Source organism: Nestor notabilis, unplaced genomic scaffold, assembly GCF_000696875.1.
Source record: "Nestor notabilis isolate BGI_N333 unplaced genomic scaffold, ASM69687v1 scaffold8348, whole genome shotgun sequence".
NCBI classification, from domain to species: domain Eukaryota; kingdom Metazoa; phylum Chordata; class Aves; order Psittaciformes; family Psittacidae; genus Nestor; species Nestor notabilis.
The window spans coordinates 50,474-72,133 of NW_009940521.1; the positions used below are offsets into that span (position 1 = coordinate 50,474).

The 21,660-nt window shown below is 43.5% G+C and overlaps 1 protein-coding gene across 1 annotated transcript in view; it reads left to right on the forward strand.

Moving 5' to 3' along the window:
• The window catches only part of NME7 (NME/NM23 family member 7), a gene marked incomplete at its 5' end in the record, with an annotated part of 70,282 nt that overhangs the window by 47,678 nt on the left and 944 nt on the right, over nt 1-21,660 (forward strand). Inside the window, one exon of the mRNA XM_010020400.1 lies at nt 6,115-6,222. Coding sequence (XP_010018702.1) covers nt 6,115-6,222 — 108 coding nt within the window. The remainder of the gene's footprint in view (nt 1-6,114; nt 6,223-21,660) is intronic.

Sequence of the window (21,660 nt, forward strand, 5' to 3'; positions counted from 1 at the left end):
CCAAAGTGCCTTAGGGGGACAGAGCATGAGAAGGAGACAGTGTAACAACTTCTACAGACCTGCGAGCTTCCCGAAAACTGCCAACACTGGAGTATGGAAGGTAATTTTAGGTTCCTTAACAAAACTTCCAAGAGCCACATGCCTTCAGAGAGGTAGTTCAGAGGTTGGCTGACTTTACAATAAACAGAAAAGCAGATGGATTCTTTTTTCTTTCTTTTTTTTTTTTCTTTTCTGTTTTTTAACTCAGACCAGAGTAGGCTTTTGTAATAAAATAAACTGTGGTTTGATTCCTTGCTGCTACTGACACAGAACTGTTTGATTAGAAAGAGGTGATCCTTGGCTGTTCTGTTCACAGCCTTGTAATTGAAAATTCGGCTGCTGTTGCCTGGATCAGGTTAAGTTAATTTGCTGAACAAACCTTTACAGCCACACTGTTTCAAGTGTGTAACTGTACACACACAGACTTGACTCAGTTAAAGATATGAGAAACTTGTCAGAATGGCCGTTAAATGATTGGAGGCATAAATATTTTGCCATCAGTCAGGAGAAGACAACCTGAATGTCTAGGTCAAACGCACAGTGCTCAGGGGACAGAAGATTAAGCTAAATATTATAAAGACTTTCAATGCAATCTTTCCAGATTGTTGAGAACCTGTGTATCAGTTTGTTTTGTGATAAAGATTAAAAAGATGAGTGGTGATTAGAGTGTGTATATGTTTGGAGGAGGTTGTTTCAGTTTGATTGTTTTTTTGCGATATGTGGGAAGTACGAAAGACTTTCTGATAGCACTGACTCCCTTGGAAGTGTGCATAAGGCTGTTGATACTGACTCCATATTTGTACAGGACGTTGCTGCAGCTCACATGGAATGCAAAGGAAAGAGAAAATGTGTCACTCTGTCAACAACGGACTTCTGCATTGGTTTGTGAAATGTAAGCTGAAGGAAACCTATTCCATTCTCTTTAACATTGACCAAGAGTTTACAGTGGTAACAGCAGCATCTTATGTAGGTTTTTCTCTGTGTATTATAGACAGAAGGCTTAACACTGCATTTAGGGATGATTAAATGGACCTTGAACCGATGCAGGAGCAGAAAATTGTTGTGCTATGCAGCAGCTGATGCAAGGTGGCTCACTGGATGAAACTGGGGAACATAACCAAGTCAGAGCTTGGTGTGAAGAGAGCTTGATGTGAAGGACACACATCAAAATTGGTTGGCTAGAGTTTGGAAGGAGTATGAACTGCAAAGAAAACATGTCAGTCAAGGTGAGGCAAGTCAGCCCTTGTGGTGTCATGCACAAGATCTTCTGTGACCACAGATTTCATTTTGACTGTTAAGCCTTTGTCTTTGGATGGGAAATTCTGTGAAGTATATATCAGACTGATCAACTGAGGTTGTTCCCACAGTAACAATAATGTGAAGGTGTTTCTTAGCTTGAATTAGCATTACAGGAGATGTTTATCTAGTATTGTATTCTGCATGACAGAGAATGTGCTGCTTTTATCATTTTACTTCTTGCTGATGCCTTGTGTAGGAATGAGTATTTTGTACATCTCCCTGCTGCAACCAGCAGTGTGTGATAGGAGTGGTGCTAAAATCCCCTGAAAGTAAAAGCCAACTGAAGAGCTGTGATGATGGGAAGAGAGAGGCACTCATCCTACCTACCTTACATAGCTGTTGTACTGCAGGAGTCTGGATTTGTTGTTTGGGTTTTTTTTATCTTAAAGGGCTTATCAGCCTTCACTTTCTACAGAGGAAGCTCAGGTGCCTCACTTTGACTTGGTCAAGGCAGTCAGCTTTCTGATGGCTAAAGTTCAGATAGACAAATTCCACAGTGAGCGGTGCAATTTACATTATTTTGTTTGTTCACAGTTAATGTGTGTTCTATTCTCTTGACAAGGCTGTAGCTGGTCTTTAAGGAGAAGGGCACTTGCTTGTTTAGCTGAGGCTGGCTACTGCCTTCTGGATCAGTTGGCAGCCTCAAGGGAAAAGAGGAATCATCTCTTTCATGACAGCAGTGGAGCATGGAGAACTGCAGAACAAAAAGCTTCATGAGTGCAGGGTGTGGAAAGCAGAGGTGGGGAGACCAGGTCAACATAGAGGCTTCAGAAAGTGGTGAATGAAGAATACTAAGATGAGCAAGGAGCGGACACACAGTTAGGGCATGGATAGAGAAAGAAAACTTTGGGAGGGCTGCGCAGAGCTTGTTGCAGCCCACGAATTATGCTGGCCTGAAAGCAAACGTAAAAGAGTGAACCTGCCTTGGGAGCACACCATGGGTAGCAGACAGTTTTATCACAAACTCTCTTGTTTTTATTCTGCTTCACTCAAGAGGACCAGTAAGGAATTTTCAAGGTTCCCTTGTTCTAGTTCGTGTTCAAGTAGAATAGAATTTTAGGCTGTAAAAGTTCCTTTGCGTGCATTCGGTGCATTCACAGTTCATGCTGTTTCCAGTGATGAGGGAGGGAATGGTTTCTCTGCAGTCAGTGGTCACCTCTTTGGCTTTTCCTTGAATGCCATTTAAACAACAAAGCATGCAGAAATGTTTAAAGGCAGTCAGGCCTTTGGCCTTTTTAGATACCTAGTTAAATATTCAGGGCAGATACTTTTTCTTGAAATTTTCTCTAAATCTGCAATATTGGCTGGAATACGTGTTACTGTATAACTTCCCATCCAGCCCATGAAAAAAAGCCGTTTGATGGAAAAGCAGTTAATGAGCTTTGCTTGTGAGTATGTTTATGATATTTCAGTCTCTTTTTGACATATTACTGGCATTGGGGACACTTGTTTCCCTTCACTCATATAGAAATAGAAACATTTTAGAATGTGCTAAGTACTTCAAGCAGTGTTGCGCTGGGCACAGTTATAGAGAGTGGTAGAAACATGAAACATATCTGTAACTTGTGTAGGGCAAGGATCTTCGAAGGGCTAGGTGAAGATCAAAGCCCAGCCTGTAGGGTGTGATCAAATAGCCTGCTGAATAAGACCAAAGTGGATGAGGCCTTTTGGTACAGTAACACTGGTTTGCTTTGCTGCAGACAGTGTATTCTTTATGTGAGGTGCAAGTTTGTGGCACCTCCATTTATACATGCACATGAAGTTCCAGCGTGCACGTTACCCTCCTCTCATGCATATGGTGGAGCTGTAGCTGCTCTTAACTCCTCCATCATCCCACTCTCAACTCCTTTCAAAAAGTTTTTGAACACTGATACACAATGCACATACTCCAGAAACTAAACTTAGTGGAAGGCTTAGGAGAAAGAGGTTTTGTGTCTCCTTGTTGTTGCAGATGAGACCCTATACATACACAAGGACACCTGTGTATGAGCCATACAACTGTTTGTATCTCCATCATTTACAGAGGCCTTGTTGCCTGAGGGTTCCTTATTAGCATAGTAAGAAAGCAATGGAATAGTAAAACTTTGGAATTGGCAATTATTGTCCTTTGTTTGGCTAAGTAAATATAAGCAGAGACTGCTTACGTCTTGTCCTGTTGGCTAACTGTTGGCAAGAAAGGCTTATTTAGATTCTTACTAAGCAGGTGCTAACAATGTGAAGTGCTTGAGGACCTACCTTTGTGTACTTCTGAACTAATGCAATCCCAGACAGAACAGAATGAGTCCCTTTTTGTGCAAGATGGCTGATGAGTTTCAGGAGGGCAAGAGAATGTGTTGAAAAATTGAAGGAACTGCAACAGTAGGAGCTTTTGCCAATGTTAGTGGGAGTGAGTGAGTCTGAGAGAAAAAACATGAGGTCTTCTGTTAAGAAGTTGTGAAGCAGAAATGAGAGCTTAGGAAAAATTATAGGTCAGGAGGCCATAGATGCTTTTGGGAAAGTTTCATAAGAAGCAGAAATTTTAGCCTTGTTGGAGGATGGAACAGTTTGAGCAAAAGAGTGTGATGGATGGGAATAAAGAGTATGAAATACCAAGGTTTAGTTTTTTAGATCTGAGCTGTTTCTTGCTAACGTGTTCTCAAAGGTTTCATAGCCACAATAATTTTTTCTAATATGCCCAGACTTTCCTTAAAGTACTTGGGAGCCTAGTGCTGTCGCCGGCTTCCTGACAGCTAGTTGTTACAGGAATCAAGAGTTGTTTCAAGGAAGGCTTGATTAAAGTGTCACATAGCTATAGTTAACTGGCATGTGACTTGTGTTTCTCCAGCAGACTTTCTTATCACAAGCCTTTGTGAGGACCATGTAGAGGAGGGTTTTTTCTCCTTGGGGATTTTCATTTTTTAAAGTGAAACTCTTGAACTATCCTGTTTGATGTTGAGTGTATCTTATTCAAATATCCTTGATATCCATATCCAAAGATCCTGTATAACCTGTGACATACACACAGTAACAATGGGGAACTGAAACTTCTCCTCATAGCATGTTTTGGTTTAGACACACTCCAAGCATTAAAGTAGTTAATTGTCTTCCTAGTGGGTAGCAGATCACCACAGGTGACAGATCTAGGTTACTAGGTAACAAATCACCATAACTGTTAATTGTTGTTACAGGAAAATATCTAGGACTTGCTGAGCTGAAAGATGATCTTGCCCTTAAAATCCAATTGTCTTTGTTTAGTAATGAGACATGGCAAGTGGGTGAAGCTGGAAAGTGGGCAAAGGGTGTTGTCAGATAATGCTTTTTGGACTAGCTTAAAATATTCACTGCCATCCCAGAAGAGAGTGGGCACCATGCAAGTGGTTCTCACCTGTACCTGTGCAAAGCTTTCCAGCTGAGCCAAGAGCCAATACTGAAGTCACTTTGAACCCATTTGACACTGAAAGTTAAGAAATGCTTGGATGATCCACTCTGGTGACTCAGCTGTGGGGACAGTAACCTCCAGCTGTGCCACCAAAACAAACACCTGGGAGTGGCACAGTGAAACTGCACTGGCCACTTCCGAAGTGATTACACCCTAATGTACCCAGTGTCTCTTCAGAAAGGGGCCGATGTAGGTTGCGTTGGCAAGGAAGAATGCTGCTTGATTTTTTTGTTCAGTAGCCATAGCATGATCTTGTCATGAGCTTGTCCCCTCACAGGCAGCAGTGCTCAGGAGGCACTCATGGAAGAATGTCCAAATGGTTTTGAGGAGGGAAAATTGGGTTAATGCCATCACCACTGAATTTTAAAAGGAAGCACACTGCACATGAGGTAGGCCTGGAGAAGAACTCCAGGGTGCTGGGAAGAGAGGCCCACAAGGTGTAGCACAGTTGACACAGGAAAGGGGTTAAAAGACAGCACTGCATGGTAATAGTGCAGAGAAGTACAGCAAGACTGCATTTTTGCCTTGAAAGAAAGAGCATGGTGGATGGGAGAGCCAATGAAGGCAGTCCTCTGCGGTATAAAATAGGAAATATACCATCAGAAAGAGGTCGGGGAAGAATGTTATGGGTGGTATCTGCTGTAGTGAGAGAAACACGGAAAGGCCAAGGACTTATTCGGTGTTGATGAAGAAGAGTATTGAAATGTCAACTTCAAAGATGTAGAGAGAGTCTGGACTGATCCTCGAAGAGGCCAAGGACTTATTTGGCGTTGATGAAGGAGAGTATTGAAATGTCAACTTCAAAGATCAGAGAAAGATGTAGAGAGAGTCTGGACTGATCCTCGGGAGTGATCAGATGTTGGCACTAGTCATGGTCTCAGAAAATCACTGCAGAGGAGAAGACCAAGTGGCTATTCAGTAGCTGGGCTTCACAAATGTCAGGTTCTGGAGCAAATAGTTCAGTGCTGGGGAGACAGTCTGCAAGGTGGTACACTTGTGTCTGCTCCCTAAGGGCAGACATTTTGTTCTTCAGAGCTGCAGAGGTGTTAGCATGAGCTAATTGTATTAACGGAAGTACCAGGAAGGTGTATCTGTAATAGGAAGGGTCCTGCATGTCAACTGAGGTGGCTTGATTAGTCAGTTTCAAGCAGTTAGTTTTCACAGTCTTGGTCATGGTTTTTCAATAGTTGTGTATGTGTGTAATGCAAGCTGGAATTTCTCCCTTCATTTTCTTTTATAGTGTACTACACGTATTTTAATAGCACAATAATGTTTTACTTTATAAGATTCCATTGCATTCCATTCATAAAGGAACAGTGTGGTTCAAAACGGTCTTCTGGTTTTCTTGTGTTCAATAGGAAATAGCTCGTCATCTCCGACCTGGAACTCTGCGTGCTGTCTTTGGGAAGAGCAAGGTTCAGAATGCTGTCCACTGCACAGACCTGCCTGAAGATGGACTTTTGGAGGTAAGACTTGCTAGACAAACATGTGCTTTTAGGTCATTGAAAGTTTTAAAGTAAAAAGCTATACTTGACACTGTTTTAAGCTGTGGAAGTGTTTTATATGTGGAGTAGCTGTACTGGAGACCAGCCTAGAAACAAAAGCGAAGAGTTTATTAAGGGCATTTAACTCAATTAATGCTGATAATGTAAAAAAATCAGTCGTGCCATTTCCTGGAGTGAATAAAATACAGGGAAGTATTTAATGAAATGAAAGTCAAGAGTCTTCTCTTTGGCCAAATGTGTCATTGAGACTGGATACCAGCACCTAAGAAGGCTTCTGCAAGAAAGGCATCCATTTACTGGATGACCACCATGATCTGGATTGTCTCTGCAATGAGCTTGTGTGGGGCTTGGAATGTTACAGACACCAGGGATTCAAATTCTCCAGATAGGGTCCAGGTTTATTTGTAGACAGTCATAATTATGCACATCAATTGATATTTCCTGTGGTTTATATTAACTTACTAATTATTATCTCATTTTGGTTTGGTATGTTTTCTTTAAAGTCCAATAAAATGGGAAAATGTTAAATTAAGGGAGTTTATAAAGACAGAAATACTCAGTATGAAAACCAGAATGAGCTCACTTGCTTAATTCCATGCCTCAAGACTAGGGTCTGTACAAGGGTGTTGATGTGGTGTGTAAATATATCTTGGATGGATCTCTGCATCAATGCAGATGTTTTTCCAGCACATGCATAGCTTCTGTTTTGCTGTCTACATGTATTTGTAAGTGCTTTGTTGTCAGACTGATGATAGCAGAATGATGGAGCAGCAAGAATTTTCCCAGCTTGGATATTTTTACACTGCCAAAATGGTGTTTTCTTTGAGGGGAGAGGAAGAGCTAACTGCATTGCCATCTTCCTTCATGAAATAAAATCCAGTCTGTGGGTTAAAGTGCTGTTTCCCAAGAAATTGCATCTGGTTTAAGGAATAGATTACTGAAATCCAACACTGAGAATGGCAGCCAGTATCAACAAAGTTGCAGCTTTTTAAACCACTTCCAAGCTGCCGCTAGAAGATAGATGATAACTTCTAGTTTCTGCCCAAAGGGATTAGATTCAAACAAGCAAACAAGTATTTGTCACCACATGCCTAACTCCCTCTGTCATGGCTTTTCAGTGGCAGCAGAAAAAAAAGGCATAGCCTACAAGGTAAAAATAAAAGCATTTTAGTACTTCAGCAGAATTCTTTCTTGCATGTGTCCACAATCTGTCTCCTTTATGCTGATGCAAAGCAAGTATAACTCCATGTTGCTGTGGTTTTAAATTGATTTTGTTATTCAAATTGAGTTTACAGCTACTATAACTGAGGTGGGTGGAACAAAGCAGTTGAATTGCTTCTCCAAAACAAAAACTGAGATTGGAGTTTTTTAAGGTCTCCACTTATAGGTGTTTGTCCTTTGAATCCCACAGCTGAATCATAAGCTAAGTTCTTGGTCTAGTACTACTCTGGCTACACATTTTGGAGTTCCCATTGCAGACTGGTCATTTTAACAGTCATTTATTGATTGTATTTTTTTGGTGGGTGGTGGTGTGTGTGTAAAATGTTTTTTTTCCCCTGGCATAAGTGTATACAGTATGTGGCCCTTCGTCTGTCGTTTCTTTTATAACATTCCAGAAGTTGTAAAGGACATGGACCAATGTTCTTTAATGAGTAAATAAATAAAGCAGTGAATGTTTTATTCTGATTGTTTGGCAGATAAGCTTTATAATTGCTGCTAGCACTTTAATTCTTTGAGTAGCTTTAGATCTGTGTTCTGTAAGAAATGTAGTTGCCTGAAAACTTAGGTAAGCAAAATCAAAAATAACGTCTGGATTTGCCTTAGTGCAGGGGCACTAAGATGGAAAAGAAATGATACAGCATCTTGGGAAGGACTTTTTCCTCACTAAGCCTTTCTGTAAGAGAACTCAAACCCAGTCACAGAGGTCTCATTTGCTGGCAAGCAGAAAGCAAACCTTCTTCCTCCCTCAGTGCCAGTAACAGAGCTGTATGTGCTGGGCTAGAGTAGAGTGACTGTGTGACATCCAAGGTGACCATAGAAGGAAACTAAGACAGACAAATATTTTTAAGAAGTATGCTGTTCAGTCAATGATAGTGAATGTTTTCATTCTTCAATGGATAACAGTATTTTAATATACCAACTTCAACAGAGCAATTGTTCTCAGCCTTAGAGGAAGTGAATTCAGATAGGTAAGGCACTTGTCATTGAGGAGAATGACCTTGCCTATGTTAGCGCAGTGGAACTTGCTTCTTTCCATATGGAGTTAGTGTGGTAGGAGATGTTGCTGAGATGGTAATGCTGCAGTTGCTGTAAAAGCTTTACAGTGTCGCTGTAGGACAACTGATTAGTGGAGGAGGAGTCTGGAGTAAATTTCAGAGAGAAGTCTGACTTAGTAGATTTATACTACAAATGTGAAGGATCCTTTTTAAAGCCTCAAAGAAAATTGATTCATCCCTAGCAGTCTCTCTGCTGTCTTCAGGTGGCATTGTTTTTTGTACAGTGTTAATAATCTGCTGCAGTTACTACCCAGTATAGCTCCAAAACCCAGCCTATATGCAAATTCTTGCACTCGTGTTTTGCTGATGAAAGGCAAGTCTGGCAATCTGAATTCAGGCACAAGAGCTAGGAACTCTAGAGTTCCGTTTCTAACTCTGGTGTTGATTTGTCTGAGCTTGGTTAAGCCACTTCGCAAATTTTAGATTAAAGTGTTTGGCTCTGAAATTCTGTATGAATATGTTCTGATTTATATTTATCTTCTCCAAAATAAAATACTAAATACAACAAATTTTAGAAAGCAAACTGTGGAATCATTATTACAAATTATTACAAAATTTCTAACACTTCCCTCCTCCCCCCCAGTTCCCACTACATATACATTGGTGGGGTTTTTGGGGATGAGTTGGTTGGTTTTGGTATTTTGTGGGAATTTTTTTGGTTTGGTTTGGTTTTTGCTTGCTTGGTTGGGTTTGGGTTGTGTGGTGGTAGTGGTGATTCATTTTTGGGTTTGGTTTTTTTTTCCAGAATAGAAAATAGCTCAATTACTGTTCTGAAACACAGTAAGCTTTCTTGGAGAGAGGATGCTGTGATGTAAGCTTTCTGAAAGTCTTGGTGAACCAAAGAGGTGGGCCTCAGGGAACTGTTACATCCCAAAAGCAGGCAGGGCCTTTCTGATACACCATGAATAAAGTTGTCTACTGCCTTTGATTCAGAGCTTATGTACAACCTTGACCATGTTTGATAGCTGAATCATCCTTTTCCAGAGGTGGAAATCCATCCGATTTCCAGTGCAGCCTCTCCCTACAGGTGTAAGTGCTGTTGAGTGGAAGTCCCAGTATCTTTGAGCTTGAAGTGAGCCCAGTGGGTTTGTACAAAGAAAGCCTTAGCTGTGTCTGTTGGCTGGCATGTGGAGCACTTAATCTGCTGATGCTAAAGCAGCTTATTAGAGGTCTCTGCCACAGTCCTGATTCTGTTGTGGCCACATGTTCTGTGTGCACATCTCAGAGTCAGCAGTGCGCAAAGGACCTTGGAGGCAAGATGGAGGGACAGCTGCTGTTGCTATTTTATGGATAAAAAGCTGAATAGGTTGGTCTGTGTGTTAACTGGCTTTGTGACTTTTGAACTTCCAGAATCAAACAGAGATGGGGAGATATCTGGTTGATCTACTATCCTATCATGGGCCTTAAATTCACAGTATTATTGGAAGCACAGTAAAGGTGTGCTTCTATGTAGAAGAGAACACACCAGTGCTTTCCCGAGGACTCACGTATCCTAGGTGTCAGATACTGCTTATTTTAAGATTTCTCCACCCTTCTCTGCAGTTTTCATGACCCACAGTTTAAGATCAAACTGAAATTTGAAAAGTGTTTGCAGTGGCGACTGCTGTCTGATTGTCTGCAAGTGGAGTCTTCTTAGAGGAGATGAGACAGATAATTGAGGGCTAGATCAAATGCTTGCTGAAGTTAATAGCCAAACCCTAGGTGACTTTGACGGTTCATGCTCAGTTGACAGTCACTAGGAAGGGCAAGGTAGTGACCTTTCTCCCCAAAATCATGACCAAGGAGTACTTGGGGAAAGGACAGAGAACAATGCTGTCTCAGGGACAGCAAGGACTAATTAACTAAATAAGGGTCAGTTTGTGCACCTAGCTTTAGAACACTATGTTTAATTAAAGTAGTACAGCAGTTTTTCAATATTTGTTTGTTAGACCTCTTTTCCATGGACCTGAAAAAGGAAAGTTCACTTTTAATCTTAAAGAACCCTCAAATAAACAAACAAACAAACAATCCCCAAAAGCAAACACCAGCATTTGCTCACACCAGTTTGACCCTTAACTCCTGTCCCTGTTCTATAAACTACTTAAATTTTAGGCGGTGACTAGAGGACACCATACTTAATGAATAACTCACTCTGGCTCAGTAGAGGAAGGGAGATGCAGTTGAGCCTAAGCTGCAATGGAAAAATGAGTGTATTTTCAGTTGTAAAGCTTTAACTGCTGCTTTTATTCCTAGTTTCGTGATACAGGAAGAGGGTGAATATTGCCCTGAAGCCTCTTGCATGAGCTCTTTGACTTACTGGGTCAGGCACTTACTTACTCACTTCATAGACTTGTGTGTCCTCATATCAGTACAAAATGTATTTTCACAAGTGACAATAGATAGACATGAATAGCTCAGGACAGTTTGTTTTCTCAGCCTTGTCATCAGTTTCTCATTTTAATGAGGAGAGGAAAGAAAGGAGGAAGAAGGGAGTCTGATAGTGATGGACTATTTATAAGATGATGGGGTTTCATGAAAAAAAGCTAAGCCAGTAGTTTCTTAGTTTTTCTGATCAACTGATGGTGTGTAGGACATTCATTCAGAGTGCAGGTCTGCATTTGTTTCCCACATCCAAAGCAGGTACTGTTCTACCTCTCATCAGGGTTTTTTCTCTATTTTATATAAAGCAGGTACTATTTGGAGCAAACAATTACAGTACTCACCTGCATTTACATTCCTTCTGAGTCAGGTAGAGCAAAGACTGGAACCTGCATGTTTCATATATGCCAAGTAAGTGCTCTATTTAACAACCTAGAGATGTTTTGCATTTGTGTCTTTCATGTACGCATGGTGAACGATGATTCTGTTTCTCAACTCACTGTCTTTGACCTGAGAAACATTTCTGATAAATATCTTGTTGAAAGAGAAGCTTGCAATCCACCAGATCTTATGAATCATCATTCTTTAGACAAAACAAGTTTCCTTGAAGTTAGTCATTTCTGGACTAGTTTGAATAGAGTACTTGATGCAAGGTGCTGTGGCTACCAGACGTCACGGTTTATGTGCCTCCTTAAAGCAGTGAAGGCAAATTAAAAATCACTCAGTGAGGGCCTTATTCACATCAATGAAAGTACAGTGAGTAAAACTTTCCACAGGAGGTGGTGCTGTACACACACCTCAGTTCCCTGGTTCTCAAGTGGCTTAGTACCTTTCAGATTATGCAGGAATCCACATAATTTGCAACCATTAAAAAGCTGGTAGCCTAGCCCTGCAGTTACAACAAAACCAGTATAACTGAGGTTTGGCATGCTCTGCCTGTAAATTGTGGCTCACACTGGGCAGTTCAAGATGTACTTTTTTTGTGAGCAGTTCCATAAGGGCATTTGTACTGTAGTAAAACATACTGGGATGACACACTGCGCACATCTGGGGTAGCCTGACAGGTCTGTCTGTTGAGGTGCAGCCTGCTGTGGCTGAGGCACCCATGCTAGCTTTATGTTCCTATGCCTTGGTGTTTGGGCAACCAATCTCATGGGGTTTCTTTGTGTAATTAAAAAATGCTTAATAACCATACATGTATATGTGTGTGTACTTACACACTGAGGGAGAGGATGCTGCCCTCAGCAAGATACGCATGAAAAAGATTTGCTGTGGGATGGGTAAAATCTGAGTTCTGGGTGTAATAACCTTCTCCCTTGTGCCAAGGAAAATGCAGTTATTAGGTGACTAATTCTTCTAGTTGACAGTAATGTGGCAGGGGAGGTGGAACTAGATGATCTTAAAGGTCCTTTCGAACCCTTACTATTCTATGATTCTATGAAATGCTGCAGGAGTGTCCTTACACGTGCTTTTGCATGTCTGGTAGGCTGTGTGTGAAACTGCAGAGAGGGGTGGGCTCTTAAAGCCAGTTTTCACAGGAGTGCAGGATGCGCCAGCTGCCTTCCCAGCCTTGCATCCCCATGAGTGCTCTTTCCACTGACTCCTCAGGGTGCTGCATGTGTGCCGCGTGTGCCTCTGCATGGCTTCTGGGTGCCGTCAGGCTCTGCCTTGGGCATTGGGACTGTGGAGGGACATGTGTCAGTTTTCAGTGTCACGGGCAGCTTTCCAGCCAGGCAGTAGCAAGGTCCTCCTCGAGTATCATTTGCTGGCCTTCTACCTTGTCTCAGAGCTATTTGTAGCATCCATAGACATGAAAATAACCTACTGAAGTGGGATGATTTTGCTGTTATCAGAGAGTGGGTTTTCTCCTCTGAGAGAGCTGTCATGATGGATGGTTTTTTCCCTATCACTCCTTCAAATTTCAGCTGTGCACTGGTGTTTAAGAGTAAGGCTGGGGACTGACAGACTATGCAGTGTGCTGCTGGAAGCTCTTCTTCCCCTTGCTCAGCCTTGCAGCAGTGGTGAGACTGGCTTACTGCTTCTAAGCATTTTAAGCAAACAAGTAACATCATCTAGCTGTACAGATCAGTTGTGGCAGTCTGACAGGGAGACTCGCACCAGTTCTGACACTGGAAGTTCAGCTGGCTGGATCCAGTCTTGGGGAGATGGGAGGTGCTGTCGTACGATAAGCTGTGACAGGATGGGCCGGTTCAGATGATGTATTTTGTCTGGACAAGTGCTGGACAATGAAAACCATCATCATTTTCCTCAAACTTGGTATTAATTGTTTTTATGAGCATTAAGGTCTGGGCTGCTCCCAGACTTTTAGTGCAGTGTTTCTTCCACCTGCTAGAAGCCAGCTGTCCTTAGTCTGGCATTCCAAGTAGTGCCAGGAGAAGCACGCTTTATGCCTCCTTTCCCTTTGCCTTTATTTGGGAAGGCTGAGGAGAGGGTGGTGGTTTAGCAAGCTGTTCAGAGCGGACAGTGGAGCACTCGCCTTGCAGCAAGGGCACACGACAAATGCTTCCCATAACCGTTCCCAAAAGGAGAGAGTCCTGTTACAGAAGCTCTCCACTGGCTGCCAACTTGCATTTTTCTGTTTGCTGCTTCCTTGCCTGCCCACTGCCATTATCTCGACATGGGGGCATGCTGCAAGGAGCTTCCTATCATCCACCCTGGAAATGCTTTCTTACCAGCAGTAAGCTGAGCCACATGTTGAGGTTATAGTGCAGCAGTTTAGGGTGGAAGACATCAGAAGGACGCAGCTCTGTTAAACTAATCTTTTTGGTACATTAAGGTATAGTCCAAGCAATTTAATAGAGCATGTCAATGAGTAACTCTCAGAAGCGTCAATGTGCTTAGTGTGGAATTTGTGTGTGTCACACTCAGAACAAAGGTCTCCTGCATTGCTTGTTACTGATTAACTTGTCTGGTATTATGCAAGCTGCCTCTACCAGCTGAGGACTAACTCTCCTCATTCACAGGGCAGCGCAGCTTGTAAAACATTACACAGCAGAAGTACATAGCATGGCAATGAACCTTTCACTGAGGGCATTCCAGCTGTACAGCATTTCCCTCAGGAGTCTTTAAAATATTAATAAAGAAGCCATTGTTTCACTCAGTCATACAGCAGTTTTGCAATGAAGTCTTTTATTAGGTGCCCATACTGAGCTGCATAATCCTGGGTAAGATGCTTTTAATCATCTCCAGTGAAAAGAAATAAAAATTGGAGGGTTTGGATGAGGTTGTTTTTTGGCGGGGTTTTTCTGCAAGTTTTCATCAAAGCAGCAGCTATTTTTAGCTGTCAGTTGGAAATTTCAGTTCCTTCTGGTGCAAAATGATTTCTAGAGAGATCTGTCAGATAATGGTTATTATGATTCAAGTGCTTCTCCATTTTAACTTTCTGAGACTTTTTATTCAACAGCTGTGGGAACAGGTTGGAAGGAATCTGGAGTGTAGGAAAACTTCATCTTATTTGGTGGTGGTTTTGCATATCAGAGGATGGTAGCCAGTTCTGTCTCACAATGTTTCCTGATGCTGTATATATACTTGTACAGAGAATTAAGTAATCTGTTTGACGAGGCCTATCTGAACAGAAATAAAGATTTTGAACACAGAAAGTTGGTGATTTCTCTTTTATAAAAAAAATAAATCGTGGTGTTATTAGGTCACTTGCAGCCTAATTTTGAACATAAGTTGTATAATTATTATACTTGTGGGCCAGACAGGCAAACTAAACTAGAAGCTTATTTAAACAGAGTTGTGAAATAGTTCAGCTCTTGTGCTTCCACTTCTGGGTAAGATCTGAGGTCTGATTGTCCCTTGTTCTGCCAATTCTGAGGTTTATAAGTGCCAGAGAGAAGTTAACAAGTGTGAACCAAGCAGCTCCCAAAGGTCTTTTAGTTTCACCTGATCCTGAAGGTAACCTGTGTGATAAACAGGGCTTGGCTTTTGGCATGTGTTCGTGTTGCGCTGAACAGGGTAATTTTGTGGAGGGGAGGTCAAGGCAGAGGAAAAGTGTGACACTTCTTGAGAACTCATCTGAGGGCCAGTTTGAGTCCTTGAGGCTGCTGCTGCTGCCTTTGTTACCCTCAGCGTGATCTTGTTTTGAAGCAAAAAGCCCAGACCCTCTTTCCATTACCCCTCTTCCTCCAGCTGAAGTATATCAACAACTTAGCTGCAACTCAGCTGCAACTCAGCTGCATGGTGTATAGACTACAGCAAAGAAGAGAAAAAAGCCCAAGGGAATAGCTTGTACAGCAGAAGCAGTAAGGGGACACTGTAGTTACACAGTCATGTAGAAGCTCAGAGTCTCCTTTTGTTCCTTGAGCAAGGTGTCCCACACCTTTTTTTGGGGTAAGAGAAGCATTGTTGTGTAGCATGCATTGCTGTGGCATGCACATACATTTTTACGTGAATTCATATTATTGACCTCAGCCAGTTACACCTCCCACCTGTCTCTCAGAGGTTGAATAGGCAAATAATTAGCTATGTCAGTACTTCCTGTGTAGGGTTTACTCCTTCCCTCATCACTGCAACCTCCTTGACTGACTACTGTAAACCAACAGTAATTAAGAGGAGAATTTAAGTCTATCTGCATATATGTGTTGAAATGTATGTGGAACATGGGAGGAAAAACAAAGCCAAACATGTTAATATGGATAGAAGACAGTGAACAAGATTTCCTGTCACTCATAGATGCTAACACCATGGGATATCTTAAGAGTTTTTCAAGCTCTAGAAACCACTTATTTCATAAGTAGTGATTATTCCAAGTGTAGCATCATACCAGGTTGATTTTGCATTGTGGTAGTACTGAGAGCTTAGACACTGGCTGTGATGATCTTGTGCTAGCAACAAACGCAGAGCAAGATGGCAGTGGTCACCTGAAGGGGTGTTTGCTGTAGTCTAGGGCTCCTTGAAGTCACCTTGAAGTCTGGTTTCAGTAAGAGCTGGGTTCTCTGTCTTTAACCCTAAGTGCATTGGCATATAGGCAGGAATGATAGGTCTACAAGTATATCTGAGATAGATATACCGAGATATGCAGGCTAGTCTGCACAAAAGGCAATTCCCTTAAGTAGCCAGAGTTGCTAAATGGGCAGGTTTCCTTCCACGCTGGCATCAGTGGTAGTTACTGCTGTGCAGCTGGGGACAGATAGTGTGCCAAGGTTATCCAGCCACAAACCAGGAACTCTGGGCTTTCTCTGCTGCCTTAGTCCAGGTATTGAATTGAACTTGGTCACTCAGGTGTCAAGAGTCTAGTCCTGCCATGGCAGTACATGGTTTAGCACACAGCAGGAACAGAGGGCTGCTCAGACTTGAACTCTTGGCCCCTTAACACTGACCCGTTCCATAGGGGAACAGAGCTTTCTAGATTCAGTGACATCATTGCTTACAAGGAACTTGGAGCACTGCGCTGCGGGAATTTATGCCATTAGTTTGGTGGGATATTTCCTCTCAGCATAGGGAGCCACAGTCTACACAGGGGCCTGTGGTGGTACATGCAAGGCCACTAGCTGTGGGCTGGGTGATACTTTCACTTAGGTGGTTGGGATTTTCTTTCAGGATACTTTGTTACTGTGTTACCTGCCACAACTATTGCCCTGGTGCCAGGTACAGCCTGCTGGGTGTCCTCGCCAAATACTACCCTGCTGGACATCTGTGTTGCTCAGAGCGAGCTTCAAATGCTGGCTGCCTTCTACTTCATTTATTTGCTTGGTGCTTCCATGCTTGCTTGAATCCATGATATGGGTGGAAACACGTTGTTGTTCGCTTTCTACAACCACTTATGGCCAACCTCTACTGGCCATAATCTGGTAGCTTGTGAGGACTGTGACTGTCAGTGGTTTCTGAGCAGGCTGGAGAGCCTTAGCTCAGCATTGGCAAGGAGCCTTCACAATGCCTGTGGCTTGTAAGAACACATCCAGAACACGCTTTACTTCGTCGGGGGCCCTTTTCAGTGTTTTTATCCAGCGTTCAGGACGTGCTCACAGCTTACATCGACATCCATGGTGGTGCACCTAGCGTCTAACTGACTGGTTCAAGGGTATCCTACAAGAGCTCCACAGGAGCTCCTGATTTTGAGACAGACAAGTGTCTCTCAATATGAGCATGAGGTGCAGAGGCAGTGGTCCTGGTGACTCAGTGGGGTCATTGGGAAAGCAGTACTCACAGTCATGTTGTAGTTTTTCATGTGTTATGGGAGCCAGGACCTTTCACTTTATTGCATTCCAGTAGCTCTGCCAGGCCTGTGATCTCTTCTGCTGGTGACCAAAGGCATTGCTAAAGGAGGAGTAGAACTCCTGGTGAGAGCATCCTGGGCTGATGTGTTCAGCCCCAGCTACTGAGCAGTTGGCTTATGCCATGGAATGGGGAGATTCAGTGAACATATACCTTCTCTTTAAATCTCCAACTATCTGTACTTCAGATATCAGTGGTCTGAGCACAGTAGTTATATGTGATGTAAAAACAACACTTTGTTATTTCAAGTAAGTTTTTGGGTTCATTTAGTATTCTTGTAGTGCAACAGAGTAAGTAAATAGCACAAAACTCACTTTCTTGGTGTTTTGATTGTATTGTAACAAATTACTGTCTTGTCCTCTCCTTGAAATCCTTTGTAACGTTCTGTTGTTTGGAATTTGTATTTGTCTAATCTTTTTATGGTACAGTCTTTCTTGGGTACTGTTTCCTAAAAGCTTCCCTTGTCCCTCTCTTTCACTATATTTTCGGAGTTGATCATAACCATATTCAATGTTTGAGGTGACTGCGTTAACAGCACATGGCATAAAGCAGAACATGCACTGTGTTACCCTGTAGTGTTTCTTTAATAAACCCTTCCATTGCAAAGTTTTATTTTTCTGGTCCATAATGGGGGGTTGTGCCAGTTGTACTTAAGAAATCACCTTGGACAGTTGAAGTGCATGTGTACACATTGTTCTGCCTTGGGCAGCCTGACCAGCTTCATTTCTTGCAGTGCATGACGCTTGAGGGAGAGGCAGGAGTGACTGGCTTTCCTTTTTGTCTTTTGAACAAACTTCCCAAGACTAAACCCTCCTCAGGTTCATGTGGGAAAATAATGCTTTTCAGAACAATACAGTAAGTAAGTGGACCCTCTTCTTTGACAACCATTTTTATGTCTGGACTGGTTGTGGCTGGAAGGATGGTATGAATCCTTTGGTTTTCAGTGTGTTAACCCAGTGATTTAGTCATGTGAGTCAGCTGTGTGTGAACTGCAGCTGAAATGCATTGTAGGGACTTGCTAACAGAGTTGTCAGGTTCATGATGATGTACAAACCAAGATTAATGGGCCACAAGAGATTTGTGATTCCTACTACAGACCTCAAACTGAGATGACATGTAAAACGTTGTAAGGCCTAAGTGTTTAGTGAGAGCACACTGATGCTGAAACTTCAGATCTGCAAAGACTCTCTGGATCATGTGCCTGGATACCTGTGCTGAACCAAGGAGATACAGTTTTGAGGTGGTTTTGGGGAGAGTGTACTGGTGAGGGCCTGTCCAGCTGCATGAAAGGCACCAAGATGACTGACAGGCTCTAAATGAATATAGGGTGAAAAAGCCTTCCATCTCCTAGCTGCCAATTTTGAAGGACTTAAATTGCTGTCATCTTTCTGGTGATGGATGAGAACTGAATCTGTGATCTCGGCATATTTCCTACCAGTATGTCTTCCTGTCAGCCCCCTTGCTTCAGCCACGAATGATTAGGGGCCTCTTGTTGAAAAGTGCCAGCCCAGGGGAACTGGGGGAGTGGACCATAAACGTTGAGGTGCCCTCTCAGTGACAGGGTTTTCTTTGAGGCAAGCTGTAGTGGTGCCTGTAGGGACAGGCTGATACCATTCAGTGTGTACCTGGGTCTGTTCTTCTGTAGACAAAAGGTCTGACTCCAAAGCTGCTCAGCTGGCGCCTCTGTTCAGCGCTGCTTCTTGCTTTGTTCTCTGGGCAGGAAGAGAATTAAATAGTAGGTGTCTGCAATTCTTGTACTTGAAATCTTCACTTTGTGCCTGCGCCGGGTCCTGCGTTATTACCAAGATCTTTTGCTCTCCCATGGAAGACTGGCTCCTCAATCAGTTTGCTTCCCATTTTGCCTGGCCTCTCCATGCTCTTAGGGCACCCATTTTTCAGATGATAATTGTTCGTGCTCAGCCAGGCCATTAAACTGGATTTTGCTATTGCCTGCTGTATTAACTCCTGAAACTTGGTGGTAATGCATGGAAGCACACAGAGGGAGCAGCCAACTTCAGTAGTGCGAGTTTTGCACAGAGCTCGTGTCACTGAAGCGAAACTTCATGGAGCCGAAGCAGCTCTCAGCTTCTCCCATGAAGCAGTTCTGGCCAGAGCCAGGAGGTCATAGTTATTCACCTGTTACTACTTCCTGAACGTTATTGTTGTTTGTCCCTGGCCAGGAGCTAGGGCAGGCATAGCTGCATGCTGTAACGCAGATGGTTCCTGGGATCTGTAAGGAGTACTGGTGTTAATTTTAATTCTGTTTCATCCCTGGGAAGGAGTGAGCACACCTGAATGTCGGCATCATTTGAAGGGCATTTGAGTGGTACCTGTGAAATGGATTTGGTTCATTTCAGATCAGCTCCTGTATAGGTTTGTCCTCTGCCACCTTTGGGTCCTTTAAAGAGACCAGAGGTGTGCTTGGTTCAGAGAATCTGACCTTGCCCTGGGGCTTGTTGAGATGTTTTGTACAGGCACAGCTCCCTTTTTGGTGGTTTATACTGTACTCGGACCCTGGGAAAGAGAGTAACTGTACTTCCTAAAATACTGAGGCCTTTGGAATACTTAACCCACATCTGGATGCTTGGTGCAAGTACCTCCAAGTTCTGGATCCCCTTGGAAAAGGACCTGGTGCTTTTAGAATGTGATTCTTCAAGGTGTCTCCAGCTGGGGCCTCATAAAATGGGGGCGCCCCAGTATGTTGGTAGTGCTGAAATCCTTGCAAAACATCCTATGTGTTGTCATGTGAGCAGGGTAAGGATGGCCCTTATTTTTGGTGTTTCTTGTCCAGCACTGCCATGCTTCCGAGGGTGAGGCTGTTGGAGAGAGCTTTTCCTGTGTGCCACACACAATGACAGCTCTTAACTGGTTTTACTGGGAGCTGGGTGGCAGCTGACCCACATAAAGATAATTATACACCGAGAGAACATACCGGCACCTAGTTTTTGCATGTTACACAGTACATAGCGTGCTCGCTCTGTGTCCAAGCCTTGCCAGCGCTGTCTGCGTGGACATTCTACAATCCAATAAAAGCTAATTGAGGAGGAAGAGGTTTTCCGTAGGTTGTGAGCAGGCTGTGAGCAGTTCTTCAGCCTGGCCTGGGAAAATTGGTTGCAGGAAATCAGGGGCTTTTAAGGACTGAAACAGCACAATGCCCGTTGCTGCTAACAGCCAGGGAGCGGGAGTGGGGTGAGGACAGCGTTCACCTGCATCAGCGTGTGCTGCAGGGGTGGACCATTACCGAACCCCAGGGAGGGCTCCTTGCTTCGGCCAAAGTACCCAGGGGAAGCGGTGGGGGTAGACACAGCTCCATTGAATGTGCCCTATCTCAGGGACGTGGGGCCTGTGGCGGCAACAGTTGTATGGGTGCCCCAGGCTGAGGCTGGACCCAGAGTTAGGACCCACAGAGGAGCAGCCTGGGCTGTGCTTGGCCGCCTTCTCTGTTCGTGGTGCAGGTCCCCGCACACGCTGCAGGTCATGCCTGCCCCATGCCGGCCGCCCTCAGCCAGGCTGCAAACAAGGCTGTGAACAGAAGCCTGCAGGTGCCAACACTGAGAGCTGTGAAACGGGTTGCTTGTTAGTGCAAGCATTCATGCGGACACAGCCTTAAAGGGCCTGGGCCTTAACTGTGTCTGTGCGTGTCTGTCTCTGCACTTTTTGTTAGTATTTTTGTGCATCTCCAACCTTGAAATGCAGATGTCCTGTATCAACAAGAAGGGAGATAAAATTCTCTTTAATGGCTACAATTATATTCAACTATGTTGAGCCAATATGGCAGAAAAAACAACCTGTTCAAAGTGGCAGTTTATAACATAATGTCCGATCAGGCAGTAGAGTGCAATGCCTGCCTGAGAACAGGTTTTACAGGGGCAGTACAGCACAAATTTAAAATAATACAAAAACCCTGGAAGGCAATGCAAGTTTTATGTTGGGTTGATGAGCTGTCACAGTGTGATCCCCTTCCTCTGCTTGCCCCCCAGCCAGTGAGCAGCCATGAAGCAGGACAAGGCTGCGTTAGCAGCGTTTGGTTGGTTGTTGGGGTTTTTTTTAACTCTCCTGGAGCCTTTTAATACAGTCCCTCTGCTTGGTCTGACACATTACAGCTGCATTTCTAACGGGGAGAGAGGACGTGTGCGGTCATGGGGGTTGTGTTGGCTTCTTTTGGCATAGGAGTGGTGGGGCACAGCCCTTTTGTTGCAGTGTGGTCATGAGGCCTATGAATAGTGGGGTCTTGTCAGTTGATGGCTGCAGGGTGCGGGGCCAGGGTGGCTATTGCCATTACTGCGGAGTTAATTAGTGATCAGCGCAGGCCACCCAGCTTTCACTGCTAGCACAAGCTTTGGTGCTAGAAAGTGATGGGAGGAGGTAAAGGTTTGGTTTTATGTCAGATGCTGTAGCCAAGTACAGTATGGGGACCCCTTTAGACACTGGCTCTGTGGAGCCAGCACAGGCACCATTAAGTAGTCTACAGTGGTTGTCCCAACCCCTGGACTAAGCCGTTATCTGTGGCCTCCAGCCACAGAGG